The sequence below is a fragment of the Sapajus apella genome, unplaced genomic scaffold (assembly GCF_009761245.1).
Source record: "Sapajus apella isolate SASKATOON/1434 unplaced genomic scaffold, GSC_monkey_1.0 scaffold59, whole genome shotgun sequence".
Taxonomy (NCBI): domain Eukaryota; kingdom Metazoa; phylum Chordata; class Mammalia; order Primates; family Cebidae; genus Sapajus; species Sapajus apella.
The window spans coordinates 10,389,500-10,401,511 of NW_022436999.1; the positions used below are offsets into that span (position 1 = coordinate 10,389,500).

A 12,012-nucleotide genomic window follows, 5' to 3' on the forward strand; every position below is an offset into this window, starting at 1 on the left:
CTACATTGATAAATAAGGATATACATTTTTCACACAATTTAATTCATACATGTTGAACCATTATGAACACAAATCCTCTAACACTTTCTATAATAATTTCTTCTTGGTTTTAAAAAATGCTTGTTTTCTAGAGAAAAATGATCATCCATATAATAATTGGGTACAATTCACCTATATAAATTATATATTGAATTAGTAGGAGACATTTTACTTTATGAGTTACAGTTTGCCAGTTGCCCATGAAAGATTCAATTGGAGTATGAAAAATCTTGCTGTTTATAGGTTATTTCAATGGACAAAGCATAAGATGCAGTTTTAAAAATTTACATAAAAGCACACCATTTTAAAGACTTTAACTAAATAAAATGTATCAGTTTCCACTATGTTAAGTTGAACCATTTTACTATATACATGTTAAAAAAAATCTAAAGATAAAAGCCCTTCTTTTTAAAATTTTTATTTATTATTATTTTTGAGACCCAGGCTGACATGCAGTGGCATTATCACAGCTTACTGCAGCCTCAGATTCCTGAGCTCAGGTGATCCTCCTGCCTTAGCCTCCCAAGTGGCTAGGAGTGTGGGTTTATACCAGCCTGCATATCTAATTTTTTTTATTTTATTGTAGAGATGGGGTCTCCCTGTGTGAACTGAGTCTCCCCAGGGTGGTCTCAAACTTCTGGGCTCAAGTGATCCTCCCACTGTGGCCTTCCAAAGTGCTGGGATTACAGGCGTGATTACACCATGCCCAGCCAAAAAGCTCTTCATAAAAGGAAATGTTCGGTAGAATTAATTTGAGAATACTCATAATGGTAATGTATAATAATTACCATAGAAATGTAGTTTTCTTAGTAATAAATATTCAGTGTTACTCAAAGTTGGAGCTTAGATCATAAATTTGCCTCCAAAACTGTGAGGACTTATAGAGAGGGTCTAATTGCATTTAGTGCATTTGAAATACAGTGAGTTACTTATGTTCGGCATCCCTTATGTTTTATTTTCTTATTCGCTATATTTGTACATTGTTTTAAACTTAAAACAAAAAGCTGTCATACTTTGCATACAAGATATGGATCAGCTTGTGATAGCACCTTGTAGATTAGTGTTTAAGGCCCATAAACATGATTAAATCACCTTTTCATTTGTTTTGAATTTCAGTGCCTATATTCTCTTACCTTGCAGTAGGAAAGAAAATGTTGTCATAAACTAGAAAATAAGTTTCTAATGGATGTTATTGCATCCTTACAATGAAATCAAAGACAGGTTCTGATTCAAGACCTTTTAATGACTGATTTGTGGGTCAAAGATTTGAACCTGAGTCTACCCAGTATGCATTTGCTCAGCAGTTGGCTAGGTTCTGGGAATGCCAGAAGGCAAATCATATAGCTGCTCCTTCCAAATGAGGAAATAGGAGTAGGCATTAATGATCAATAATAATAGTAATACTGATAGCACTGATTCACTTTTTAGAGACTGGAACATAATGAGGGAACTAGAAAGTGCCCTTCTTATTTTTAACATTTTCCATTCACAAACACATTCACAAACATACATTTGCTGAATGTGTGAAAAGGTTATTGAACTAATGAATAACATTTATTTATTAAGAATTTCAATGTGGCAGGCATGTTGTGGACACTGGAGATATAGCAATTAGCAAGCAGACAGAAATCCCTATTCTCATAAACAAGTGATTTAAGTGTAAGTGGAATCAAGGATGATGTCAGAGTCCATGGAAAAATCACATTCTTTGACCGTCCTTGCCCCCTGCCTTCCATAAAGGCAGTGTATTTAATATATGTAGAAGGAAGTTAAAAACAAAGCAAAAACACAAGGCATCCTCGAAGGGGACCAGAAGCTACAAAATGGTAGCATGCATTTAAGCCTACTGGCTCTGCTTTGGAAAGTGAGGAGGGTCTAGAGACTGCCTCCCACAAAGCTCTTCCAAGGTGCCAGTCAAGGCTACCATTTTCCCATCAAGTATAGAGCTTCAATCTTGTTCAGTTCACTGCCTTCAGGGATGGCTATCCAGGGCAAATGCCCTGCGAGGGATAACCTGCTGGGTTTGAAATTGCTGCATGACTTCCTACTTCACTCATTCATCTATCCAAGTTTTCAGAGTCCAGGAGAAAATATAAAAGTTATCTTGAGGAGCAGGAGAGTGGAATGGATGACTGTTTGGAATCTGACCCCTTGGATTTGTATCCTGGACACACAGTTTGTAATCTAAGGGAAACCACTTAAACTCTTTATGCCTCAATTTCCCTCTCTGTAATATAAGAATAGTAGGACCTGCGTCATACAGTAGAGAACAATAGGACCTATCTTGTAACATTTTCTCATTTATGACACTAAAATGAGAAAATACATGTGTGGAAGGGACCTCTTTGCTATATACAGATATTTTATAATCACTTTACAATGTCATTTTGTTCCATAGTCAAAAATAAAATAAATGTAATCTGATCCTATAAAGTCAATTCAAACTAGTAATTGTTTTAAAAAATTACTTCTTACTTAAAAACCTGGCTATAGTAAGTAGTTGACCAAATCCAAGTGTTACTGTTTTCAGTTAGGCTTCAGTTCAAATTGTATGGATTGGATGATAAATCTCATTACCTCTCTTTCTACCCCATCTCCTGCACCTGTGTCTCCTCTCACTGGGCTGCAGATTGTCAGCAGGCCTGCTGCTAAAGAGAAAGGGGGATATACTTCAGGACCTAAAGCTTGTATCTGAGACCTGGAGGACCTGTAGCCACTCCTCAGAGTGTTGGCTTTTGAGCTGGTCATGTCCAACTGCTGGCTCTCTTTATGTGTGGGATAACTGAAGGTCTGAAAGTCCTTGGTGGCAGGTGACCTACAGGGTGCAATAACTTTTCCCACCTCACGCTGTGCTTTTGCCTTGCCTGGTTTCTAGCAGACTGAATTCACAAATGACTACCTTCAGTGGCTTTCGGAGCTCTAGGGGATCCCGGTCAATGCTCCTCTGAACTATAAAGGAAATTGAAGGACGAGGAGCAAAGAGGGAAATCTTTGCCCTCTAAAGAGCACGTTTTTCCCACTGTGTATTGCTGGCTCCGGAGACTAGATGTGTAGGTCCTGCTGTTCTGCAAACTCGGTAAGAATTCTGGCCCAGTGTTGTTGGTCCTAATTACTCCAAGCCTCAAGGGAGCTATGTTTAAAATTACTTCATTTCCTATGCCCCTGGAGTAAAAAGGGGGAAAGGAACATTGTGCAGTACTCAGAATTCTGTCATCTAATGTACCAGAGCTTGATTCTTTCTCTTTCCCGGTTACTTTTACATTTTTTTTTTTTTTTTTGAGGCGGAGTTTCCCTCTTGTTACCCAGGCTGGAATGCAATGGCGCGATCTCGGCTCACCGCAACCTCCGCCTCCTGGGTTTAGGCAATTCTTCTGCCTCAGCCTCCTGAGTAGCTGGGATTACAGGCACGCGCCACCATGCCCAGCTAATGTTTTGTAGTTTTAGTAGAGATGGGGTTTCACCATGTTGACCAGGATGGTCTTGATCTCTTGACCTCGTGATCCACCCGCCTCGGCCTCCCAAAGTGCTGGGATTACAGGCGTGAGCCACCTACTTTTACATTTCTTGACAGCAAAATACAGATCTAGCTCTGTCTCACTTGTCCCCGGTAGAGATGAGAAAACAAGCCCTGTGGTAGGACCCCCTTGACTCTATGTATTTTGGTATTTGGAGGCTCTGTTTCTAGCTAAATAGTAGTAATTCAAACACTTTTGTGTGTTCTTGGTTGGGTGGGTGGGGCAGCTGGTGGTCAAGGAAGCTGGGAAAGATTTATTTTACTGATATTCTCATGGGCATGTTACAATCTTGCATCACAAACTTGGTTAGCACACAATAATTGCAAGCAATTATTAGCCATTATATTGAAAATCTAAAAAAATAAGGCTCTTGCCTAAGGTGCTCATAAATTCTCAGTTGTCAGTAATACCAAATCTTTCAGTTTAGTCTCTTTCCATGGCAGGACACGTAGACATTACAAAGATAGGAATGCCCTTGTCTATTATATACCAATAAGGGTGCCAAATTTAGCAAACAAAAATACAGGATTCCCAGGTAAAATTAAAATTCTAATAAACAACGGATATTTGTTAAAGGATACGTATGTCCAATTCCGATTTATAATGTATGATGTTTTTAGTGTGTCCCAAATATTGCATGAGAGTCCTGCATTTTACCTGTCACACTCCACTCACTCTTTGAGATGGTTCCCTTTTCCCAAATGTGAAGGCTGTTCTTTGTTACCACATCCAACCAACACTATGCCTATCTTAGGCTAAACAACCACCTTTAAAAAAAAAAGGGTCAGTGATGAGTGGGAAGGGGGATGTGGAAAATCATTCATATTAGGCCTCTCACGTCCACCCATAGAATCAAAGTGAATACTTTTTCAAAAAAGGGCTGAAATGGGAAAAGAATATCTGTGTTTCTGTGTCTGGGTATGTCTGGTTCTAAAGAATGTTCAGGCCGGGTGTGGTAGCTCATGCCTGTAATCCCAGCACTTTGGGAGGCAGAGGTGGGTGGATCACCTGAAATCAGGAGTTCAAGACCAGCCTGACCAACATGGAGAAACCTCATCTCTACTGAAGATACAAAATTAGCCGGTTGTGGTGGTGCATGCCTATAATCCCAGCTACTTGGGAAACTGAGGCAGGAGAATTGTTTGAACCTGGGAAGCAGAGGTTGCGTACCATTTCACTCCAACCTGGGCAACAAGAGTGAAACTCTTTCTCAAAAAAAAAAAAAAAGTGTTTATATCTTGGAGACTTATTAAGTACAACCTCTGTTTATTTAGGAAGCCTAAGAAATGTGTCAACCTTTTGAAAGACTTCTAATTAAACTGCTGGAGCTTTGATGTCAGAATTTGAGATTATTGTTACATATTTTTAAAAGACCCAATTTCATGTACCAGTAATGAGAAAAAAATATGTAGGCCTTTACAGATAGTTATTGAATTTATTTTAAAATACAAATTATTGCCACTTGATAAGCTGAATTTAGTGCATTAATCTCATTTTAGAAGATGTACTCTTTCCTGGAAGGGGAATGGCTACCTTTCTGACTTTTCTTTTAACAGTGACCATCAATAGTATGGTTTTCGGCGTAAAATCAAGATTATATGTTACTCCGACAGCTGCTGAATATTCAAAAGGCAATCAATGGTTTCAGATAGGTGTATTTTATGAGAGGTCAAGGAGGGAGAACCAGCGTATGTTGAGTGTCTATTATGGGTTAGAGAATGTATGCTTCACATGTGCTTCTGATCTAACCAATAACATACAGAGGGTGATCGAGGTAAGTAATTTTCCTTAAGTCATAAAATTATATGATTCTGAAAGTGCCTTATCTAATGTGACTCCTTTTTGATTTTCCTTACAGTCTTCACCTGCAGTTACTTTGCTTTTCAGGACTCTGAGCAAAAATCTCACACTTATTAACTTTACTTCCAACTCTGATAATCTACGTGGCAATTTCTTATATGGCCAACATTTTTAAAATTTCTTTTGATGGGGTTATTATAAGTTATTCCCAATGTTATTTTCAAAATACATTTTAAATAAAATGATATTTATTTGTGGATCTCTAACCCCTCACCTGTACTATATATTTAATTTTATGTTTAAGATGTAAAGCATCTTGGAAATTAAAGATTTCAACCTCTAACCCAGTGAACATGTCACATGGAAAACATACTTCTATTTTACCTTTTAGTGGTACAATGATCATGAGTTTTCAAGGCACTTTATTCAATAGAGAGCGGTTTGCAATGAAGTCTGTGTAGTGAGCTGGCATTGCCTCCCAGAAACTTTTCCTCACAAATTCTAGTTCTGCCTTCTAGGGTAAACATAAATAAATTTAAATCCTCCCCCTACCCAACCCAGGTCCATTTGCTAAACTGCTTAACTTCTCAGTACATTTATAGCCTGGAATTTTTACTATCTGATGCCCAAACAAAGAATATACATATTTTTTGGGACAGTGTCTTGCTCTGTTACCCAGGCTGGAGTGCAATGGTACGGTTTTGGTTTACTGCAACTTCTGCCTCCCAGGTTCAAGTGATTCTCCTGCCTCAGCCTCCTGAGTAGCTGGAATTACAGGTGCATGCCACCATGCCTGGCTAATTTTTGTATTTTTGGTAGAGACAAGGTTTCATCAGGTTGGCCACGTTGGTATTGAACTCCCGACCTCCTGATCTGCCCAACTTGACCTCCTGAAGTGCTGGGATTACAGGTGTGAGCCACCACACCCAGCAGAGAGGATAATATTAAAAATGGTTTTGAATCTTATTTCTACACAATAAGAAAAAACATACAAAAGTAGCAATTCATTACAGGGAAATTTAAGGGATAATTCTGTATTTCCTTATATATGTATACACATATAGACATATACAAATATATACATGTATGTATTTGTGTATTTCCTGCTTAATGGTAATATATTAGGAACATAAAGCAGGAGCAAAGTACCTCTATTCAGTTGTCTCTTGGAGTAATTCTTCCTTTGATATGTAGGGGACTACAACTAGTAAATAAGTAGCCAACATTTCTATGTTGGGTTTAAGGCATCTTGCATCCATAAATTTCATAAATGCAATTCCATAAATGACATTGGAATTTTTTTTCTTCAGAAATAATCTTATGGAATGGTCAACGGTTTTCTTTGTAACACAAAGCACGTACAGCAGAGTATCACACAACTGTTAATACATCTGCTTTTATAATCACGTTGTGACTATCTCTCCCATTCCGCAGATCATCTTTCGTAAGATCAGCGATGTGAAGAAGGAGGAGGAGGAGCGCCTCCGGCAGAAGAATGAGGTGACTCTCAGCATCCCTGTGGACCACCCGGTCAGAAAGCTCTTCCAGAAGTTCAAGCAGCAGAAGGAGCTGCGCAATCAGGGGTCAACACAGAGTGACCCCGAGAGGAACCAACTCCAGGTAGAAAGCCGCTCCTTACAGAATGGAGCCTCCATCACTGGCACCAGTGTGGTGACTGTGTCACAGATTACTCCCATTCAGACATCTCTGGCCTATGTGAAAACCAGCGAATCACTTAAGCAGAACAACCGTGATGCCATGGAACTCAAGCCCAATGGCGGTGCTGATCAAAAATGTCTCAAAGTCAACAGCCCAATAAGAATGAAGAATGGAAATGGGAAAGGGTGGCTGCGACTCAAGAATAATATGGGAGCCCATGAGGAGAAAAAGGAAGACTGGAATAATGTCACAAAAGCTGAGTCCATGGGGCTATTGTCCGAGGACCCCAAGAGCAGTGATTCAGAGAACAGTGTGACCAAAAACCCATTAAGGAAAACAGACTCTTGTGACAGTGGCATTACAAAAAGTGACCTTCGTTTGGATAAGGCTGGGGAGGCCCGAAGTCCACTAGAGCACAGTCCCATTCAGGCTGATGCCAAGCACCCCTTTTATCCCATCCCTGAGCAGGCCTTACAGACCACACTGCAGGAAGTCAAACATGAACTCAAAGAGGACATCCAGCTGCTCAGCTGCAGAATGACTGCTCTAGAAAAGCAGGTGGCAGAAATTTTAAAAATACTGTCAGAGAAAAGTGTCCCCCAGTCCTCATCACCCAAATCCCAAATGCCACTCCAAGTACCTCCCCAAATACCATGTCAGGATATTTTTAGTGTTTCAAGGCCTGAATCACCTGAATCTGACAAAGATGAAATTCACTTTTAATATATATACATATATATTTGTTAATATATTAAAAACAGTATATACATCTATATACATGTGTATATACCGTATATACATATATATATTTTCACTTGCTTTCAATATGATAACAACGTGGATTTTGATATGTAAATATTGCATGTCCAGCTGGATTCTGGCCTGCCAAAGAAGATGATTATTAAACACATAGATATTGCTTGTATATTATGCAGTTGACTGCATGCACACTTTACATTTGTTTATAATCTCTAATCTATAATAAAAGAGTATGATTTTTGTTACCCAAGGCAATGTAATATTTGAAGAATCAGGGTCCAACCTGCCAATGTTGCCATGACAAATTTGATCTCAGGCTGAGTATGTATATCGAGCTATCATTTTCTCACTGTTCTGTTAAAATTGTAGATTAATGCCAAGGAAGAGTTCGGTCTTTTAAACTATTAGTACCACGTTATGATCTCTTTGCATAGGATATTTTTCTGTAACTTAAGTGAGGTTCTTTTCCCCTGCAGGCATTGTTTGCTCCATTTAAATGACTGTTTTGTTGCCTAAGTCAGATAACAGTGTGGGATATTGAAAACTTTTTGCTATGGGTTTTGTGCATGAATTACATTTTTGCTCAACTATACCTCTCCTTTTTTAACATTATACTTAGATAGTAATCATTAGCTCTTCTGTAAGGAAATCCCTACTCCATCCTTCTTGGAGAACAGCTGCCATCTTGTAGGCTGACATTATCAACATCATAAATACTAAATTATTAATGTAGCGTATGTTATTATAGAAGCACTGCACCACAGGGTATAAGGGCCTTTTGACAATTCATGTAAGAGATGCTGAATTTCCAAAGCTGATGAATGCTCTAAATTTGTATTTCCAAAACATGTTCAAGAGTGACGTTGAAAGGTTTCTTAGCAAATAAACATACAAAAAAAAAAGCATTTAAGTAATCATATCAAAATGCTAACTATTGTGATATAAAAGAAAAAAGAATGTAAACAGATAAATTTTTGTGGCATATCTGTAACTTAGAAGAATGAAACACCAGTACAGATTGTTGACACATGAATCTTAGTGCTTGTAGCGATAACACATGAAATGTGGTAAGAAACAAACAAACCAAGTAGTAGATATTAAGTTGCTCGACTCAGATAACTGCTTTTCTATCATTTTATTGTGGTTACAGTTTTTGAAAGCTTTTTTTGCATGCAGTTCTACTGCTGGATTTCTCCTGAGTTGATTCAACAAACTATTGTGGCTCAGGCAGATCCACTTATGAAAGGGGGATACTAAAGACTGAATTGTAGTCTTTTGAATTCAAATCCTCTTTGTAGAAAGTGCCTATTATCAAGTTTTTCTAAAAAGTCACAAAGAGTTGTCCTGTATATAGCTAGTCCCTTAAATGATATGGATTGAGAATAAAATACACATTCACTTGTAAGAACCCATGAGAACTTATTTCTTTTGACCAAAGTATATTTTAGGAAGTTGTTCAGAGAAGCGTACTTTTCAGTCAGTGCATGCACAGCATTTAACATTGGGAGCAGGGGAGTTAGTGTTTGCACAAAGTTGAAAAAATATGCTAGTAGTTTATATATTACTGGACTACCTGTACATATATGTTAACAATATGCAAAAGTTGATGGCAAAATCGAAGGAGATATTTTGGTCTATTATACACATTTTTAGGCGCTTTTCTATCTCCCAGTATCCCCAACCAAAGCCACTAGAACTGAAAGACACATTATCACATTCAGACTCGCAAAGTGCAAAACAGTAATTTATAAAAACAGTTGCTATTTTAGAATTTCTATTGAACTTCACATGCCCACAAGATGTGCCTCTAATTTAGGAGTCTCAAAACATATGTGCCATGGGCTACGTTTTCCTTTCTTTATGCATATGACTTCCACTAACCATAATGGAAGTTTTCAGGGGAGCACATTCTCCATGTAATGCTACAATATCTACCTACCACAAACACAACAAAATGAAATAATTATGGAGTAAGGTATCTGCCTTGAAATTGGGATTTTTTTGCTTTCATGGTAAGGATGATATCTTTTTCTTGACCTCTGACATTTATTGAATTTCAGGGTGTTTTTCTATTTGTTTAAGCCAAGTTTGGCTTAAGCTTTTAAAGGTGAATGTGTGATTAAAATAAAAACCTGAGTACAGAGGTTGTTAGTTTAACTTTAGCTGCTACTTCAAAAATAACTGTTGGTATAAAGCTATAAAAGAATGACTGTGAACAGCATGATAATTTGAAGTTCTAATTCATGCCTTTACATATTAGTGGTACAAATATTTACTGTGTTTTGACATTGATGTAGAGTTTCACCTAATCAACCGACAATATTATTGTTCCTATATGCAAGAAACATAATGGTTTTGAATTACTCCAGATTGTTAAGAAGGAGGGAAAGTACCAATTGTTTGTTTATGGTGCAGTTATCATAGTGTTTTTTCAGCCACCTCTGTTCTCTGTGTGCATGATATGATGAGGTGCTGAATTCACCCTGCTGTTTTCAGCAGGAATGTGTGTATTCAGCAAACATTGTATATAGAGTAGTCTTTTAGGTTCCCAGATTCTATAAATCTTAGCAGTTGAATTTACTCAGATTTGGATGAAGGTTGAACACTTGCTTTAATACATGCAATAATGATACAATCATGTTCTGTGTTGCCTCAGCTAGCACATAGACAGTAGATGCTCTTTTGGGGACCAGATGACTGCATGTTTTATTCCTGCACTGTATAGAGGCTCTTGGTGCATCCAGAATAAAAATTTTAATATTTCTAAGTAATGTATTCATAGGAGTAAATGGATATGTATTTGAAATCCAAACATTTTCCAAAGCAATTTATGCACCTTCAATATTTTTCTATGATGTTATTAATAAGTAAGATCAGATGCCGTATCCTCGACAGGTGGTTGTAACATGATAGCAAAAGTCAAACGAGAATGGAAATGTGAGCAATGCATTATAATGGCAAGTTCTATCAGTCTGTATCAGGATATTGTTGCACTGAATGTGATCTAACAGATGGAAGAGCTTAAGATAAAAGGCAAATAGGCACACAAAAGCTGGATGACAATACCAAAGCTATATGAATGGTACTTAAAATGGTTCAGGCATAGTGGTAAATACAGGCCCATATTTCATTGTTAAAATGGAAAAGTTTTATGACACTAGTTGCATCTCACATTAAGTATAGGACTAAAAATATCCTAAGTATTTATTACAAACAACTTTTTGCATAGCAGAGAAAAACAATTTGAAAATTTGGGGTTTGAAATTGCTCCTAGAATAAATGTGTACTTCTCTTGTACTCAACACTTTAATAGAAAAATTAGTTATGACCACCAACTACAGTACCATTATCAAAATTAACCTTATTGGAGCCCAAATGCAAATCACATCTTCCCTTCTGTTTAAGGACATTTTGTTCAACCTGTGAGATCTGGTCCATTTTAAATAACTAAAGCCATTTGGAATTTTTTTTTTAAATATTAGTCTTCAGAGCAGTGACTGTTTTGAAGTATGCAGTGGCAGGTATTTGTGAAATTATTCATCATATTCCTAATTAATTCTACTATCTTGTATAATTTTTACCTTTTAAGCAATTTTCTCCGAGTTTATTTTCCAAAATTTCATGTAGGTAATGAGAACATTTATCTAAAATGTGCATATCACACATGGATAACTTTCAAATATTAATATTTTATAACCATGTTAATGTTGTACTAAAATTTTTCTATTAGGTTTAAAAGTAGTTCTCTTCTTAATGGAAAGGGGGGAAAGACAAAAACAGTTTTTTGGAAAACGTCTTAAGATTAGTATCTGAGCTTTGTCTTGGATTCTGAATTTAGCTTTGCTACAAACTAGAAGTGTAATTATAGGCAAGTTCACTGTTTGTAGTGTACCGAATACTACCATTTCTCCACCAATAAATAAGAAAACAAAGATAACAGCTGTTGCCTTCTTATATCAAGACGCCATTAGGTCAATGGAAAAATTATCTTTCTTACAGGTGAAAATCACATTATGACAAATTATCACCTTTTCATTCTTTCATAGAAGAGTATCCATGATGAACTCTCTATCAAAATATTCTTCTAGATTTTAGAAGAGATTTCAGGGATTGATGGCGATGTGATTTCTATCTAAATATTCTTTTAGGTTTTAGAGATTTCTCTGGTCAGAGGTTGATTGAGGCATTATTTGCTAAATAATTATTAGTCAGTGGCATGTAAACATAAAACTTGATACTT

General features: G+C 37.1%; 1 protein-coding gene across 1 annotated transcript in view; it reads left to right on the plus strand.

The window, feature by feature from the left end:
- LOC116528593 (potassium voltage-gated channel subfamily H member 5) overlaps nucleotides 1-11,711 on the plus strand; it is a 109,914-nt gene extending 98,203 nt beyond the window's left edge. The window contains exon 3 of the mRNA XM_032245914.1: nucleotides 6,789-11,711. Within this exon, the coding sequence (XP_032101805.1) occupies nucleotides 6,789-7,736 (948 nt within the window). The 3' untranslated portion in view covers nucleotides 7,737-11,711. The remainder of the gene's footprint in view (nucleotides 1-6,788) is intronic.
- The last annotated feature ends 301 nt before the right edge of the window (nucleotides 11,712-12,012 follow it).